At 49.6% G+C, this 18,909-nt stretch overlaps 1 protein-coding gene across 15 annotated transcripts; it reads left to right on the top strand.

Moving 5' to 3' along the window:
- Positions 1 to 7,840: 7,840 nt before the first annotated feature.
- MIIP (migration and invasion inhibitory protein) lies at positions 7,841 to 18,032 on the top strand. Of its 15 annotated transcripts, none has more exons than XM_010813269.3 (11): positions 7,914 to 7,969; positions 10,014 to 10,197; positions 10,411 to 10,525; positions 10,673 to 10,746; positions 10,922 to 11,086; positions 11,185 to 11,266; positions 14,492 to 14,600; positions 14,688 to 14,740; positions 15,447 to 15,576; positions 16,928 to 17,062; positions 17,360 to 18,032. In XM_010813269.3, the coding sequence occupies exons 2-11, from the start codon at positions 10,084 to 10,086 to the stop codon at positions 17,580 to 17,582; spliced, it is 1,200 nt and encodes a 399-aa protein (XP_010811571.1). In that variant the 5' UTR covers positions 7,914 to 7,969; positions 10,014 to 10,083; the 3' UTR covers positions 17,583 to 18,032. The 15 variants fall into 15 exon arrangements, with proteins under 15 accessions (NP_001193102.1, XP_010811571.1, XP_010811568.1 ...); XM_010813266.3 differs by having other exon boundaries at positions 10,646 to 10,746; XM_010813265.3 differs by adding an exon at positions 15,728 to 15,824 and having other exon boundaries at positions 10,411 to 10,746.
- The last annotated feature ends 877 nt before the right edge of the window (positions 18,033 to 18,909 follow it).

Genomic DNA, 18,909 nt, shown 5'->3' with positions numbered 1-18,909 from the left:
GGAGTGGTGAAGGTGAGAGGGGCAGGGCTCAGGCAGGGAGTATGGTCTGGCAAGTTGTGTTTGCTTCAGATCACTCAGCCCAGGCAGAGTCAGAATAAAAGACAAGCAAGGCCAAAGAGGTCTGAATGGGTCACCCCTCCAACCACTCAGATCTGCTCTTGCCATCCTACCCTTCCCTGAGAGGGGTGGTTTAAGTCCCACCGGAGAGAGTCACTTCAAGATGATACAGCCAGTCCCTCATCTGCCCCAATTCCATCATCCTTTACCTTGGCCAAAGCTGCAGCTGGTCTGGTTATTTCCTGGTGGGGTCATCCAGACCTTCATCCCGAAGGGGTCTGAACCTTTGACTGTCTTGCCCTGAGAGGGCTGTGGATGCCACAATTGCAACTTACTGTCATCAGTAAGTGTGGAGACACCAAGAGACACCCAAGGAGATTCTGAACAAACCCTCTGCCTCATTTGGTACATGCGGTCCTGACTCCTCATCCCGTGCCACCCTGCGTGGCTTCACTCATTTCTTTGTGACCCCATGGACTGTAGCCCGCTAGGCTCCTCTGTGCATAGGATTCTCCAGGTAAGAACACTGGAGTGGGTTGCCATGCCCTCCTCCAGGGAATCCTGACCCAGGGATCGAACCTGTGTCTTTTATGTCTCCTGAATAGGCAGGCGGGTTCTTTACCACTAGCGCCACCTGGGAGACCTCTGACTCCTCATGGTGATTGAAATCTATCACCCCTGGCAGTATAGAAACTCTCTTTGCCTGCTGGTCCACCAGCAGGGAGGCCTGAAGACCAGGTGATGGTCATGTCTTCAAGTTCATTGGAACCCCAGGTACTCAACTGTATCCCCTGGTGGAAGTTTCCCAGCCCTGGGCACTGGGACCTTCAACCTGTCAGAGTTAATGTTTGCAGGGATAGGAAACACAAATTTTACCAGGGAGTCACTATGAGTAGTAGTAAGTTTGCTTCCCGTCCCCATGTGATCTAGCTTCAGGGGACACAGCGACATATGTCAACATCCTGAAGAACAGAGCTGCAGGGTATGGTCCTTGAATGATATCTCATGCCACTTGGGTGTAGGGGTACCTGGTAAGACCAGTGGATCTTTTTGTCAGATTCCCATTGTCCCACCAGTTTTGCCAAGAAATGGGTCCCTTGGTGAGACAATGTGGTGTGGGGGACCATGTCACTGTATCAGGCAGCCTGAAGCCCTCAGATGTTGGTGGTGGTGATGGTCCCAAAGGCAGGTCAAGCAAGCCCATATCTGGAACAGCATCGATTTCAGTTAAGTACAGATCACTTTCTTCAGAGTCAAAGGTTTCTGATGTACTTGATCTGCCACCTGAGCAGTGGCTGGCTGGTCTCTTGGAGATGCAGTATTGAAGGCTCAGCTTTGGTTCTGCAGACCAGGTGTCCAGCAGCAGCAGGACCCAGCCTTTAGGAAAAGGAGCCCAGGTGACTTCACACCTTCATGTTGCCTGCTCTGTCCCTGGGCTTTTGCATCCTCATTGGGGAGGCTGAGCAGAGAGGCTGGCTGACATTTATGAGCCACCTAGTCCCTTCCAGCTGGTTGTGGACCATCTCGCCAGCAGTGGACATTCTCTGATGGACCTGAAATGTGACACACAAAGATTTAATCCTTTGTGCCCCCACATACTGGCCATCATTGACACATCTTCCATTAAAATTTTTTTTTTAATTTACTTATTCAGCTGTGCCAGATCTCAGTTGCAGCATGCGAGACTGTCGATCTTCTTTGCAGCATAACATGTATGCATGCTCAGTTGTGTCTGACTCTTAGCGACCCCACTGACTGTAGCCTGCCAGGCTCCTCTGTCCATGGGATTCCCCAGGCAAGATTACTTGAGTGGGTTGCCATGCCCTTCTCCAGGGGATCATCCTGACCCAGGCATTGAATCAGTGTCTCCTGTGTCTCCTGCATTGGCAGGTGGGTTCTTTATCGCTGAGCCCCTGGAGAAGTACTTCCATTGTACGGATACCACATTTAGTTTGTCCATTTGTGAGCTGATGGACATTTGGATTATTTCCCCTTTTTTTGTGACTATGATGAATAATGCTGCTAGGAACATTCTTACACAAGGCTTTGCATGGACATATGTTTTAATTTCTCTTGGATAGATACTTAGCACAGGAATTGCTGGGTCTTACAGTCAATTTATATTTAACTTTTTAAGATACTGCCAAACTGTTTTCTAAAGTGCTTGTACCATTTTACAGTCCCACTAGCAGAGCCTGTGGGGTCTATTCCCCATCTTTGCTAACACTGGCATAAAGAGTCCTTGATTTTACATGCCATCATTTTAAACACAGAAAGAGTTATGCAGTGATGTCACATTGTGGTTTATTTTATTGGGTTGGTCAAAAAGTTTGTTTGAGTTTTTCCATAAGATATAACAGAAAAACTTGAATAAACTTTTGGGCCAACCCAATACATCTATCTGGTGAATGGAGCCTAGAACAATAGAAGACTCTAGAAAGCCAGACTGGGATGAAAGCTGGTGCTACAGGTATTCATGGTGGGTAAGGATGCTGTGTGGAGTCTTTGACTAGCCTCAATAGCAGAGTTCTGTGACGTGGAGCATATTTTATGTGCTTAGTTGCCATCTGTATGCATTTCTTCTTTAGTGAAATGTCTATTCAGTTCTTTTACTCGTTTTAAAAATTGGGTTGTTTTTTGGCCCTGAAATGGAAGCAAACTAAGAATCCATCAACAGATGAATGGACAAAGAAGTCCATTTCATATATATATATGGAAAAATGAGTCACTCAGTTGTGTCTGAGTCTTTGCAACCACCAGGCTCCTATATATATAGCAATACTACTCAGCCATAAAAAGAATGAGATATTGCCATTTGCAGCAATATGGATGGACCTAAAGAATATCACACTAAGTGAAGTGATATCATTTATATGTGTGATCTCAAAAACAATACAAATGGACTTCCCTGGTGATCCAGTGGCTAAGACTCCATGCTACCAATACATGGGGCCTGGGTTTGATCCCTGGTCAGGGAACTAGATCCCACATGCCACACTAAGACCCAGTGCAGCCAAATAAATAAATTAATAAATATTTAAAAATGAAAACTAATACAAATGAATTTATTTATAAGACAGAAACAGATTCATAGACAGAAAACAAACTTATGGTTACCAAAGGGAAATGTTGGGATGGGGGAGGGATAAATTAGGAGTATGGGATTAATAGATACACATGACTATATATCAAGTAGATAAACAACAAGGATTTACTGTATAGCACAGGGAACTGTATTCAATATCTTATATTAATGTATAATGGAAAAGAATCTGAAAAATTATACATGTATAACTGAATCACTGTACAAAAGTAACACCGTATGGTAAATAAAATATACTTCAAATTACTGGGTTGTTTTCCTATGAGTTGTAAGAGTTTTAAAAAATACTTATTTATTTGGCGGTATCAGGTCTTAGTTGCCACATGCTGGCTCTTTTGTCGTGGCACACAGACAGTCTTGCTGTGGTGTACAGGTTCAGCAACTGTGCTGTGCGGGCTTAACTGCACCATGGCATGTCGGGTCTTATTTGCCCAACTAGGGGTCTAACTCTCCTCCCCAGCAACTCTCCTGCATTCCAAGGTGGATTCTTAACCACTGGACCACCAGGGAAATCCTGAGAATTCTTTATATAATCTGGATACAAATCTTTATTAGACATGTGATCTGCAAATATTTTCTCCAGTCTTATGGCTTGCATTTCCATCTTCTTAACAATGTCTTTCAAAGTACAGAAGTTATTAATTTTGACAAAGTCCAATTTATCCATTCTTTCTTTTAGCGGTTATACTTTTGGTGTCATATCTAAGAAATTTCTGCTTAATCCAGTATCACAAAGATTTTCTCTGAGGGTTTCTTCTAGAAGTTTTACAGGTTTTACAAATAGATCTATGATTCATTTGAGTTGTTAATTTTTACATATGGTACAAATATGGTACAAAGAGGGTTTTCAGAAATTTGTTTTGTTTTGTGGTGTGTGTGTCTTGGGCGTCTGAGTATCCAGTTGTTCTTGTACCATTTGCTGTAACACCTGTCATTTCTCCACTGAATTGCCTTTGCATCATTATCAAAAATTAATTCATCATTTATATGTGGGACAATTTCTTGACTTTCTATTCTGTTCCATTGATCTATGTCTACTTTGATGGCCGATACTGCTCTTTCTTGTTTTCTGTAACTTTTATCGTAAGTCTTGATGCAGATAGTGTAAGTCATCTGACTTTCTTCTCTGGATATGTTGGTCTTTCGCATTTCTGCATGAACTTTAGAAATTATCAATTTCAACAAAGAAATTTATCGGGATTTTGATTGGGATTGCATGAATCTTTCAAGCCATGAACACAGTTTCTCTAATTGTTTAGTCTTTAGTTTTTTTCAACACTGTTTTATAACTTTTAAAGTATACGTGTACTTTTTGGGTCATATTTATTCTTAAATATTTTATTTTTATAGATGCTATTTTAAATGATATTTAAAAAATTTTTAATTTCTGATTTCTTATAGAAATAGAACTGATTTGTGTATATTCATCTTATATTTTTGACACTTTGCAAAGCTAAGAATTCTAGTAGGTTTTTTTGTAGACACCATGAGATTTTCTATTATCATGCTGTCTGTGAATAAAGAGTTTTTCTTTTTCCTTCCCATTCTAGATGTCTTTTATTTATTTTTCTTATTGGACTGGCTAGAACTCTAGGGTAATATTGAATTGAAGTGGTGATAACTCTAAACTCCAATGTTTTGGTAATGTTTGGCTTGATTGTATGTCAGGCACATGATTTGCATTTAGTAACATATATAACACACTTTCTGTATCCATTCATCCACTACTGGACACTTAGATTGTTTCCATATCTTGGCTACTGTAAAGAATGCTTCAGTGAATATGGAGGTGCATAAATCAGTGTTCTTGTTTTCCTCAGATAAAAACCCAGAAGTGGAATTGCTGGAAAATTGGTAATTTTATTTTTTTTAATAAAAAAATTTTTTTTGGCCACATGCCATGTGGGATCCTAGTTCCCTGACCAGGGATCGAACCTGTGGCCCCTCCATTTGAAGGGTGGAGTTCTAACCACTGGAATGCCAGGGAAGTTTCTATTTTTAATTTTTTTGAGGAGCCTCCATACTATTTTCCACAGTGGTTGCATTGATTTTCCACCAACAGTGCATAAGGGTTCCCTTGTCTCCACATCCTTGCAAACACTTATTATTTCTTGTCTTGTTGATAATAGCCAATCTAACACATGTGAGGCAATAACTCACTGTGCTTTTGATTTGCATTTTCCTGATGATTATTGATATTGAGCATCCTCACATGTACCTGTTGGCCATCTGTATGTCTTTGGGAAAATGTCTATTCAGATCCTCTGCCCTTTTTTAAATTATTTGGAAGATTTTTTTTTAAAAAGTCAGACATGAATGTTAGATTTTGTCAAATGCTGGAACACTGCTTTAAGTTACAATATCATAGCACTCCACTTCCAACTACTAAGAAAAAGGGACAGCACTTGGTGGATTTTTCTGAATCTAATGAGATGGCTCTTCTTTCTTTCCTTTCCTTTCCTATGTTAATTGGGGAATTACACCGATTGCTTTTTTTTTTTTTTAACTTTTTATATTGTATTAGGATATAGCCGATTAACAATGTTTTGATAGTTTTAAGTGAATAGCAAAGGGACTCAGCCATACATATACGTGTATCCATTCTCCCCCAAACTCTCCTCTCATCCAGGCTGCCACATAACATTGAGCAGAGTTCCTGTGCTATATGAACTGAGGCGAAGGTGGTAGTCACTCAGTAGTGTCTGACTCTTTGTGATCCCATGGACCATAGCCCACCAGGGTCCTCTGCTATATGGTAGGTCCTTATTGGTTATCCATTTTGAATATAGCACACTGATTGTTTTTAAAAGTTCTGGGCAAGTCACTTCATCTTTCATGGCCTTGTTTTTTTTTCTTTTTGCCTGTAAAATGGGACAATAATACTCATCTTAAAGCACATTTATGAGGTTGGTTGGCACGCATTGGTATATGGAAAATACCTGTCATAAAGTAGACACGCCATATAAACTTGCCCATATTTTACAGACTAGATCATAGCTATCTGTGTTCATATCTTACCCACAGGCTATCTCTCCCTCCTCCAAGCGGAGACATCTCATAATTCTTTCCTACTTCCAGATGAGCTATTTCAAATCCTAAAAGATGATGCTGTGAAAGTGCCACACTCAATATGTCAGCAAATTTGGATAACTCAGCAGTGACCACAGGACTGGAGAAGGTCAGTTTTCATTCCAATCCCAAAGAAAGGCAATGCCAAAGAATGTTCAAACTACTGCACAATTGCACTCATTTCACATGCTAGCAAAGTAATGCTCAAAATTCTCCAAGCGAGGCTTCAACAGTATGTGACCTGAGAACTTCCAGCTATTCAAGCTGGATTTAGAAAAGGCAGAGAAACCAGAGATCAAATTGCCAAATCTGTTGTATCATAGAAAAAGCAACAGAATTCCAGAAGAATATCTACTTCTGCTTCATTGATTGCTGTAACGCCTTTGACTGTGTGGGTCACAACAAACTGTGGAAAATTCTTCAAGAGATGGGAATACCAGACCACATTACCTGCCTCCTGAGAAATCTGTATGCAGGTCAAGAAGCAACAGTTAGAACTGGACATGGAACAACAGACTGGTTCCAAATTGGGAAAGGAGTACCAAAAGGGTGTATATTGTCACCCTGCTTATTTAACTTATATGCAGAGTACATCATGCAAAATGCTGAACTGAATGAAACACAAGCTGGAATCAAGATTGCAAGGAGAAATATCAAAAACCTCAGATATGCAGATGATACCACCCTTATGGTAGAAAGCAAACAGGAACTAAAGAACCTCTTGATGAAAGTGAAAGAGGAGAGTGAAAAAGCTGGCTTAAAACTCAACATTCAGAAAGCTAAGACCATGGCATCCAGTCCCATCACTTCATGGCACATAGATGGGGAAACAATGGAAGCAGTGAGAGACTTTATTTTCTTGGGTTCCAAAATCACTTCAGATGGTGACTGCAGCCATGAAATTAAAAGATGCTTGCTCTTTGGAAGAAAAGCTATGACCAACCTAGACAGCATATTAAAAAGTAGAGACATTACTATACCAACAAAGGTCCGTCTAGTCAAAGCTATGGGTTTTCCAGTAGTCACGTATGGATGTGAGAGTTGGACTGTGAAGAAGGCTGAGCACCGAAGAATTGATGCTTTTGAACTGTGGTGTTGGAGAATGCTCTTGAGAGTCCCTTGGACTGCAAGGAGATCCAACCAGTCCATCCTAAAGGAGATCAGTCCTGGGTGTTCGTTGGAAGGACTGATGCTGAGGCTGAAACTCCGATACTTTGGCCACCTCATGTGAAGAGCTGACTCATTGGAAAAGACTCTGATGCTGGGAGGGATTGGGGGCAGGAGGAGGAGGGGACGACAGAGGATGAGATGGCTGGATGGCATCACCGACTCGATAGACGTGAGTTTGAGTGAACTCCGGGAGATGGTGATGGACAGGGAGGCCTGGCGTGCTGCAATTTATGGGGTCACAAAGAGTCGGACACGACTGAGCGACTGAGCTGAACTGAACTGAACTGTCCGGACCAATCGGAGCCCGTCTTCTGGGGACCCGCCCCATTCCGACAACCGTACCAGGTCTCGGAATTGACCAATCAGCATTGAGCCCCGCCCCAATGTTGAAACTGCAGCTTCCGAGGCGAAGTAACGGCTCCCAGGAGCGTCTCGGCTCCGCTCCACGTCTGGCCAATCAGGGCGCCCGGATCAGGCTCCGCCCCCAGTTGGTGACGCGTTGGGTGGGCCTGGCGGAACTCTCGGCAGCGCTGGCTGTCGCAGGCAGCTTGATTCCCCGACTTCCCAGCGGTGAGTGCGGAAGTGGCAGGCCCCGGGGTTGGAGAGCAGTGGTTCGACGGATTGCTCCACGTGCACTTCCACGGAACGTCCTGGTCCCGTGATGGGAAAGAAGAGGGAGGCCGAATCTCCCATTCCTGGGAGGGGACCTTCCGCCCCTGCGTTCCGCTGCACTGCCGCTGCCCCAATGTGTGTCTCTTCAGAACGTTGCCTTCCTGTCGCCTTGGCGCAGCTATAGCTTTCCAGAGAGCCTCCAGAGCCGGAGGTTTTCTCTCTTTAACGCCGTGCGAAAATGGAGGCCCAAAGTCGTTCAGTTAGATGAGGGCGGGGACCGGAATCAGGCTGTCTTCCCCACTTGTCTGCACCACCCACCACTGTACTCGCATCTCCATTGTCCTCCCTTCCCTGGGTGGGTGTATGTGGGGGGCGGGTCTCTCTGCTTTAGCACTTGCAACCGGGCCTTGAGGAGGGGGCCCCAATGTGGGTGGTCCACAGGTGAGGAGTGTGGGTGGAAGGGCTGGGGTCAGGGCAGGATTTCTGACAGCAGAGTGTCTGACTGGACCCAGTGTTAGAAAGGGATCGTGTGTACTGGGGGAGACTGAATTTGTAGTTGGAGGAATCGGCTTGGAGCTCAAGAGAGAAGAAGAAGCTTCTTCCCCTAATCGGCTGAAGTCTCTTCCAGAGGCATCAGTGTGTCCTTGAGCCCAGATCCCTGGGAGGCCAAAGGCTGGAGAATGAGGAGGTGGCTTCCTAGGCCCCCCTCCACACTTTGGGGAAAGGTTGTCATAACCATGGACTCTGGAGCCAGATTTGGGTTCAAATCCTGGCTATGCCACTACAAACAGTGTGACTTGGGGCTAGTATTTTAATTTCTCTGAACTTCTTCATTTGTTAAAAAAGAAGAAGGGAGGGCAGGAGAGAAGGACGAGTCCCTTCAGAAATCTGATTTGTGTGAATTTGAAAGTTATAATGTTTTACATTTGTAGACTTGCCCTAATTGTCCACTACAAATTAAGGTGGTGGTGTTCAGTCGTTCATTCGTGTCCGACTCTTTGTGACCCCATGGATAGCAGCACGGCAGGTTTTCCTGTCCTTCACCATCTCCCAGAGTTTGCTCAAACTCATGTCCATTGAGTTGGTAATGCCATCCATCCATCTCATCCTTCTCCTGCCTTCAATCTTTCCAAGCATGAGGGTCTTTTCCAGTGAGTTGGCTCTTCGCATCAGGTGGCCAAAATATTGGAGCTTCAGCATCAGTCCTTCCAATGAATATTCAGGGTTGCTGCTGCTGCTGCTGCTAAGTCGCTTCAGTCGTGTCCGACTCTGTGCGACCCCATAGATGGCAGTCCACCAGGCTCCCCCATCCCTGGGATTCTCCAGGCAAGAACACTGGAATGGGTTGCCATTTCCTTCTCCAATGCATGAAAGTGAAAGTGAAGTAGCTCAGTCGTGTCCGACTCTTAGTGACCCCACGGACTGCAGCCTACCAGGCTCCTCCGTCCATGGGATTTTCCAGGCAAGAGTACTGGAGTGGGGTGCCATCACCTTCTCCGATATTCAGGGTTGATGTCTACAAATTAAACTAGTCATAATTTCATAGTTAAGGTTGTTAGAGGAGAGAGATTAATCTCTTCTGACATGTCAGGAAACATGCTCTGGCTAGTTTAACAATAATAAGCATTTATTGAGCGCTCATTGTGTGTGCCAGGTATTGGGCTAAGATTTTCTTTTAATTAAAAAATATTTTGGCAGGTCTGAGTGTGGCATCTTAGTTTTCTGACCAGGGATCGAATCTGTCCATGCCCCTTGCATTGGAATTGTGGAGTCTTAACCACTGGACCATCAGATATAATATGCATTACCTCCTTTAGTCCTTACAACATATTTATGAGGTTCATGCTGTTATCATCTGTTTGGCAGATGAGGAAACTGAGGCACAGAGAGGTTAATTAACTTGCCTGAGGTTTCCCAGTTAGGGAATATCAGAGTGGGGATTTGACTCTGGCTCCGAAGGGCAGCCTCCTCAGTGCTGTCATGCTCTCTGTCTTGGCTTCAGGTAGGAGAACCCAGCCCTGAGGGCAGTCTGTGGTCCGGGAGTCGGTGACATCTGTCGTGGAAAGCCCAGGATGGTGGAGACCAGGGACCTAGTGCAGCTGCGGCAGCTCAACCTGGAGCTCCTGCGGCAACTGTGGGTCAGGCAGGATGCCGTGCAGCGGTCCGTGGCCAAGGCAGCCTCAGAAGTAAGCACCTTGACCAAGTCCCAGGGGTGAGAGAGGGGCTGCCTAACCCTTAAGCCAGAATCCAGGCCTTCCAGGTCCTCTTATGCAGTGCACCCATTTTACTGATGATGAGAAAACTTGAGTGAGTTCCAGCATGGGAAGGTACGGCCTGGGACACTGCAGAGGCTGAGCCTCTGTGTTCAGCCTCTTGGTGACCAAGCCTCTCTGTTCCAGTCGAGCCTGGACTCGAGCAGCAGCTACGACTCAGAGATGCCATCATCCCAAGAGATGTCCTCAGTTGCCTCGAGAGCCTCCTGCCCACAAGATGCCCACCCTGGTGACCCCTGTGGTAGGTACTGGCCTGGCGACGCCAGCTCTGGGATGAACTCTCTACTACCTGCCACATGCCTATACCGGGAGTCCCTGGGCCCACCAAGGCCCCACTCAGCTCCCTTACTGGCCATCTCAGACTCAAGTGACCCAGAGCTTTCAGCAGAGCTGGACAGTCCAGGAACCCAGGAGGCCCAGGCCCTGAGGTCCATCTTGGCTCAACAGGGCAAGTTGTCCAAGGTAATGTGGGAGAGTGGGGCAGCCATTGATGGGGCTTCCTTGAACCTCAGTTTCCCCTTTGACAGATGCACTCACAGGCAGCCTCCCTTCCAGGGTGAGAGGCTCCTGGGAGGTGCTGTGAGTCATGTCCTGCTCAGCCTGAGTGCTTGATAAGTTGTGGCCATTACTTTTTCAGAGAGCACTTTGGGAAGAAGGTGACCAGCCCCATTGTGCAGATGGAAAGACCGAGGTTCAGAGGACAGACTTGTTCATAGTCCCACATGGTGGGGGGAGTGGGGGGTCAAACTCTTATCCTCCAGCCCCCAAGCCCTCAGCTGAACCCTGGGGCCTACGTCAGAGTGTAAGTTAAGACATAGCCCCTTTCCTCCCCTCAAGGTGGGGCCTCCTTTGGGCTGGGCCTGCTGGCACAACCTTGCCCCTCTTTGCCTCCCTCCTCAGCCAAGAGTGACCAACAAGGAGTCTCCAGTGCCTGAGAAGAGCTGGCGCCTGAGACCCTACCTGGGCTACGACTGGATTGCAGGTGTGGCCCTCCCCAGGGCCTGGAGATTGGGGGTGGGGGCCCTAGCTTGCTCATGCACCTGCCTGAGCCCCCACCAGGTGGGAGCATCTTCAGTACCACGTCTCGTGCCTCAGCCCTTGGCACAGTGAAAAGCAGAGACGGTGTTCACCGAGTGTTTGTTGCATGAATGAGAGCTGCCTTATTTTTTTGGCATTTATTGTGTGCCAGGCCCTGGGAAACTGTATTGGTATCATCTCTTTACGTTTCCCCCCACTCCCCCAGCAACCTCAGTTGCTTCCTGGCTGAACACCCTCTGGCCTCTTTCCAACCCCATTATCATCCATTTTTGACTCAAAAGCCAGAATGAATTTTGAAACCTGGGAATCAGATCATGTCATTCAGAATACTTAGCACTTAGTGTGTGCGCTAAGTCACTTCAGTTGTGCCTCGCTCTTCGCGACCCCATGTAGCCCGCCAGGCTCCTCTGTGCATGGGATTCGCCAGGCAAGAATACTGGAATGGGTTGCCATGCCGTCCTCCAGGGGATCTTCCCAACCCAGTGATCAAATCCAGGTGTCTTACATCTCCTGCATTGGGCAGACGGATTCTTTACCACTAGCACTACTTAGGAAGCTAGCACTTAGAGTAAATCCAAAATTGTTATCTAGACTTCTGAGGTATGATCTGGCCTCTACTGGCCTGGTGACATAACCTCTAACCATCTATCGTCTGACTCTTTGTTCCAGCCTCATGGGCCTCCTTGCTGGTCCTTGAACCAGCTGTGTGCTCATAGCCACCTGCCTTTGCACTTGCTGTTGGCTTTGCTTTGGTGGTGTTGTGCAGCACATGGGATCTTAGTTCCCCGACCAGAGATTGAACCCATGCCCCCTGCATTGGAAGCATGGAGCCTTAATCACCGGACTGCTATGCAAGTCCCTCTTCCCTTTGCTTTGAATGCACTTCCCCAGATTCACACCTGCTGGTTCCTTTTCATCACTGAGCACTCAGCTCAAATGGTAGGCGCCTTGCACGAGCACAAGGTCGGAGGACCGCCGCCCCTGCATCCTTGCCTGTAAGCATCAGCTACTTTTGTGTTCTTCCTTCATTCATTCTCAGAAATCGTCTTGTTTGCTTGTTTCTGGTCTGGCTCATGAGCTCTGTTGGAGCAGGGGCCTGGCTGTCTTTTTGTTACTGTGTTCCTTGAGCCTAGAACAGGGCCAGCACACCAACACTGGTTGAAGGAGTGAGTGGACAGCCTTCAGAGCTCGGGGTGTTGGATCCTCACTTTCATGAAGGAGGAAACTGATGCTCAGAGAGGTTGAGTTCCTGCCACAAGGCAGGGGCTCTGTGGGGCTGCTGGGCCCCTGCAGAGGGGACATAGTCCCTGTCTGCCAGTTCACTGCCTTGCTTCCTGTCTCTGAGAAAGCAGAGGCGCCTGCCCTGTTCCTGCCCTGTGTCCGTGTGCACCTCTCTCCTTTCTGAGCTCCTGTCTCCAGCCTGTCTGTGCATTTGTGTGCTTGGCCCCATTCCTTCTTGATTCCCAAAGCTCTTGCTTCCTGTAATTCTCTCCTGTCCTCCCTCCACCATCATTCTGCTCCGTCAGCATATGAACACTGGGAAGTATTAATGAGAACTGATTTCACGGAGTGCTTGTCCTGTGCTGGGCCCTGTCCCAAGAGCTTTCCTACCATTAACTTCTTGACTCTTCACAATCATCTGATCAGGTGGATACTATTACTGTCCCCATTGACAGATGAGAAGGCTGAGGGCCAAGAGACTGAAAAGCGTAGCAAAGTCTCACATCTGGCTGGGGTAAATCTGGGAGTATTAATGAGAACTGATTAAGTCTGTGACTTCCCCTCCTGTTTCTAGTTAATACCCATGTTCTCTGCTTTTCTTTATCATGAAACTCTAAAGCCATCTTGATTCACCATCTCCAGTTTCTCTCCCTGACTTTTTCTTAAAATCAGGCTTTAGTCCCTGACACCACCCCAGGTTAGCTGTGACCACTGTGTTGCCAGCTCCCAGCTGAGTTCTCAGTCCACACACTTTTTGGCCCCTGAGTAGCATGGACACAGCGGCCACTCCCTCTTCCCTTCCCGAAGCTCTTTCTTCCCTTGGCTTCCAAACCTGGGCACCCCCCTGGCTCTTCCCCACTTCCCTGGTAGCTCCATCCAGTTTCCTCTGCCGGATCTACTTCCTTGTTCCAACCTCCAAACCCCCTAGACCCCGTCAGTGTTAAGATTCTCCTTGCCCCCTTCTCACCCACTTAACCCATGCTGCTCCTCCGAATTCCAGACTTGTGTATCTGACTTTCTTCTCTGCCTGGTTCACTAGGTGTCCTAGACTAATCTCGGGTCCAAAATCAAGGTCCTGACTTCCACGGCTCTTGGTCCACCCTCCTGCAGTCTTTCCTATCTCTGTTGGCGGCAGCTCTGTTCATGGTGCTAATGGCCATAATCTGGAGATCAGCCTTGATTTTTCCTCTCCTTTTCATACATACATCCTGGTAGCCCTGCCTTCAACATATTTCTAGAATTCACCATCTTGTCTCCCCCAGGATGCCTGCAATAGTCCCCTAACTGGTATGCCTGCTTCTTCTCACCTTGCTGCAGCCAGAAGAGGAGTACTCTAAAAGCACATGGCTGATGTGATCATATCACTCCTTGTCCCCAAACCCATCAGCGGTTTCCCAGTCACAACTCCTCTACTCTCACCGCTCTGCCCATTCCACCTCCTGAGTGTAACTCCAGTGTACCAGCACACACCTGCCCCACGGCCTTTGCATTTGCTCTTCTGTCTGCCTGGGATGTCCCCATGGCTCCCTCCCTCCCTCATCAGGTCTCTACTCAGGTGTCACATCCTCAGCGAAGCTCCCTCTGGCCCCTCTGCCCTCCAAGCTCAGTTTCCTGACTCTCTTTCTCTCTTACTTCCTGATAGGTGTCACCTTTCCACTTTGTATCTCAGGTTTCTTTAGCGACTGGCTTGTGGCCACATTAGAATGTAAGCCTCAAAAGGGTGGGGGCTTTGTCTAGGTTGCTGTTCTTTCCCTAGCACGTGAAACAGTGTCTGGCTTGTAGCAGGCACTCTATAAATACTTTTTGCATAGATGATTGGGTATGCATGTGTCACGTGAGTTGAGGGACCCCTCCAGGTCTGTACGCGACTCAGTGGCCTGGATCGCCAGTGCCGAGCACCCCCTGAGTCTTGGCCACACAGCAGCTCCTTTGTGTGTTGTCCCCCCAGGGTCCCTGGACAACACCTTTCCCGTCACCAGCAAGCCTGAGGCCTTCTTCTCGAAGCTGCAGAAGTTCCGGGAAGCCAACAAGGAGGAGTGTATTTGCAGTGGCCCTGAGTGAGCAGGGGCAGGCACAGGGTGGGCAGGGAGGCTCAGGCCTGCTCGCCCTCATGCTCTGGCCTGCTCACCCTCTCGCCCTCACAGACCCCAGTTCCTAGGCCTGCAGGAGAGTGATGCTGTGGAGGGGGACCACGAGTGTGAGTGTAAACACTTGGTTACCCCAGAGCCCAGCCAAGGCCTGGGGGCCTGGGGAGGCAGCTGAATGTTGAGGACTCAGGGAGGGAGCCTGGTGTCCCAACAGGGGATGGTGAGCCCTGGGTAGGGGGTGGGGGTGAGCTGAGGCCTGGCCTCATGGGGAGTAGGGCCAGCCCTGTGCACTCACTGCCAGCCTCTCCCCTGCCTTGCTTCCCACATGCCCCCCACCCCCTTCCTCTCCTCTCTGCATGTGGGTCATCTGAGGTGGGGAGTCCAGCTCAGTCACGTGAGCATCTGAGTCTATGTTGTGGGTTTGTACGTACAACGTAGTGTTTGTATCCATGTATGTGTATGTGTGTGTGAGGCGTATTCATGCGGACATATGTGTGTGTGCATAATTACAAGTATAAACACACCGTACATGTCCACAAATGTGACTCCATGAAGCAGCGCTCTGCGTGTGCACAGATAACATTTGAATGTATGAAGATGCCAGCACGTGTGCACATGTGTGTCATGCTTGAGTAGAAAGCAGTGCTCAGTGTCGTGTGTGAGCACATGTATGTGTGCACGCTGCATGTACATGTGGGCGGGCCTGTGAATGTGGCCACTGGGGCTGTGCAGGGGTTGGTGGGCCTGTTGGTTGGGGTCCGGGGGGTCTAGGTTCCCCAGCTGAGGAGGGACTTCTGCTCCTCTCTGGTCTCACAGGTGTGTACTGTTACCGTGTCAACCGGCGCTTGTTTCTGGTGCCTGCGGATCCTGGCACCCCCTGCCGCCTGTGCAGGAAGCCACGGGACCAGCGGGGTGCGGGGACCCTGGCAGAGCCAGCGCAGGTCAGGTGAGTGGCCTGAGTGGGCAGGACACCCAGGGGAGTCTCAGGGGCAGCAGCAGAGGGGAGCAGCCTGGGACCCGTGGTCTTGAGGGGGCAGGTCAGGCTATTGAAGCCTGGAGAGACCTGCAGGAGTGCCCCCACTGTCGCCACCCCCCAGGGTGAGCATCCCACTGTCCGTCCTGGATCCCCCACACCGGCACCGCATCCACCGGCGGAAGAGCTTCGACGCCTCCGACACGCTGGCGCTGCCCCGGGTGAGGATGGGGGTAGGGCTGCCCCCTGTCTGGCCCAGTCCTCAGATGTGTCCTGAGGCCCAGAGAGGGCCAGGGACTGTCCCAGAGCCACACAGCGACACTGGGCTCAAGGACCCCAGTCTCTGGAGTTGAGACTGGGCCACTCACGTCACCTGTGCTGCACCTGTTCCCTGATGGAGGCCAGGCTCCCCACCCACCCGCTGTCTGCCCATGAGCTGGCATAATGCAGAAGGGTCTGATTTCTCATGCTTTTGTGTGCTGTGTGCACAGTCCTCAGGGGGTTTATCTTGTGGGGTCAAGCAACAGAGAGTGCAGTGGTGGTGGTATAGTCACTAAGTCGTGTCCGACACTTGTGACCCCATGGACTGTAGCCCGCCGGGCTCCTCTGTCCATGGGATTCTCCAGGCAAGAATACTGGAGTGGGTTGCCATTTCCTTCTCCAGAGAGTGCAGGTCCTGCTGTTATTCAAGTTTACAGATGAGGAGACTGAGGCAGAGGGGAGGTGCCTTTTCCATGGTCAGCCAGGTGGAACTTGGGGTCTTATACTTCCATGATGCCTCCCCCATAGAGCCACCCTTTGTGTCTCCTGGGTAGGACAGGGGTCAGTGGGGATCCCACTCACTCCCAGTTGAGGCCAGGGATGCTGGAATGGAAGCGAGGAGAAGGAGTACTGAGGAAAGTCAGTTTGCTTATCTGTAAAATGGGTCCAGTGTACTGTCCTCAGGCTTATGGGGTGGGTGGGGGCTAGGTCAGTGAGTCAGTACTTGTTAGGGGCCTGGAGCAGAGCCTGGCATACAGGATGTGCTCCATCAGCATCCACGGCCTTCCCTCCACCCATCTGTGGTCTGGGTCCGCAGGATAGGAAAGGGAGGCCCGGGGGGACAGTGGTGGACACAGACCTCTGCCCTGGGGGAGCCTCAGTCATGAGGGACACTGTGATTATTTGCGGGGGCGGGGGGGTCCCTCCACCCTCATGGGGGACACAGCCCTGTCCTAGAGAAGGCTGCCAGTCCCGGAGGAGAGGTGCAGCCCTTCCCTGAGCTTGCCTGGTCAGTGAGGAGCGCCGCCCCCAGCCAGGCACCTTAATCCCTTGCTCTCCACAGCATTGCCTGCTGGGCTGGGACATTATCCCTCCGAAGTCTGAGAAAAGCTCAGCCCCCAAAACCCTGGACCTCTGGTCCAGTGTCTCCCCTGAGGCCCACCATCAGAAGCTGTCAGCCACCAGCTGTCCTCACCTGGTAAGTCCAAGGTGCCCTGGGAGGGGCAGACACCTTGGAGCAGCCTGGGGACTGCAAAGTCTCTGGGGGAGGGATTGGGGGTGGGGGAGAGCAGAACCTGGAAACCTCTCTCTGTGGGCTCCCGTCTCCCTGGCCCTGACCCCCAGCACCTCTCCAGTCTCCACTGCTCCCCACTGGCTACCCCACCGTGCCCTGGAAGCTGACCCCAACTCTGAGATCCAGAAGGGGATGAGGCTGCATATGGGGGGAACCCATCCCAAAGAGGCCCCCTCTGACACCTTTCTCTTCATTCCCTAGGCTGTGCCAATGCGGGTCCCACCCCCGACCCCAATCTGGTCAGAACCCTCCTCCATGCCTCGGCCCCGCTCCCCCAAGCCGAAGCCCTGAGGACTGGCCACTTGGAGGTGAACGGTGCTCCTGCCATCATTTCAGCTTCTCCCCTCAGGCAGGGGTGCCCACGAGAGGGGAGCCTTGCCCAGTCTTGGCTGGAGGTGGACTCAGGCCCCACCTTCCTTCCTAGGCTGGGGGCCCTGGCCTGTCTCCTTCCTGGGGACACAGAAGGGGACTCTGGGGTTGGGGTGAGGGGATTCTGTGACACGTTTGTGAGTAAAGCTCAGTGCTCCCTGCAGCCCTAGATTCCCACATGTGCCGGGTCTGTCCTGCCGATGCCCTTAGAACCTCGGAGGTGCCCTGGCCTCAGCCTGGCTCTCCTCATCTGAGGAAGGACACCTCTGACAGCGTGTGCCGGGTGGGGTGGATCCAGCACTGAGTGTGGCTGTTTTGGGGGTGAGGGTCCCCCAAGCAGGCTGGGGTCAAGGTCAGCATTAAAAGGCCCCCTCAGCAAGGGGCTTGGGGTCTCAGGCCGGCCCCTGTAGATGAGGCTGAAGCTGTGACAGTGGGGAGTGAATGAGCCCTTCCCCTCTTGACCCCTGACACCGGGATTCAGTGATAAAGGAATGCTCTTAAAGTTCTTGGGTCCCCTGGCTCCTTTATTTCCATCTCAAGCCCAACCCTAGAAACCATGGATGATTCAGAGCCCCAGCAGGGACACCTGGGAAACCAAAGGCCAGGAGGGTTCAAGTCAGAGGCAAGCGCTCACCTCTGCCCTCCTGAATTAGTAAGTGGCACCTGTCTTTCCCCCTATATGTTGAATAATATGAACTTTCTAATTTGTAGGATAAAAATGGAATACCTGGGGAACCTAAGGCCAGGGAAGGCATGTGTTTTTTCTGAGGTTTCTAGCTTAGAGGGGTGGAACTAGGGCTGTGGCCTGTGGCTCCCACCTGGAGCTTGTGAAGCTGAGAAAACCTTTCCCCGCCAGTCACAGCACATGTATTAGGATAAGTGAGGTTATGCCGCAGCGACAAATTAACTCCCAGATTATGGTGGTCTGACATAAAGACTTATTTCTTGCTGACTTGCTCACACTACCTGTTCATCATGGGTCACAGTGGGACCTCTATTTTGACATTGTCTTTCGGGGACCCAGACCAATGGTGGCTCCACCAGTGGCTTCAGCCCACAAATGACACAGGTCACTTCTGCTTGTGGTACATTGGACAGAACTAGTCACGTGGAGTCGAGACGTGAAGGGGCGCATGGTATACTGGGTGAGTGTTACTGTCCTCCACGTCATGACTTCACCAGCTCTACCCCTGCAAGATGGACACACAGACCTCCCAGGCCATTGGCAACAATAACAGGCAATACAAACTCTGGCCTGAGTCTTCCCTCACTCCGTCTGGAGTTCTAACCTCCAGTGCTTCCATAGACAGGCAGGTAAGGTGACTGGGAGTGGTAGGCACAGGGCTACCTGGCCAGCACATATCCTTTCCAGAGACTCTCAA

The sequence above is a fragment of the Bos taurus genome, chromosome 16 (assembly GCF_002263795.3).
Source record: "Bos taurus isolate L1 Dominette 01449 registration number 42190680 breed Hereford chromosome 16, ARS-UCD2.0, whole genome shotgun sequence".
Classification (NCBI taxonomy): Eukaryota; Metazoa; Chordata; class Mammalia; order Artiodactyla; family Bovidae; genus Bos; species Bos taurus.
This window is presented reverse-complemented; position numbering and strand designations above follow the sequence as displayed.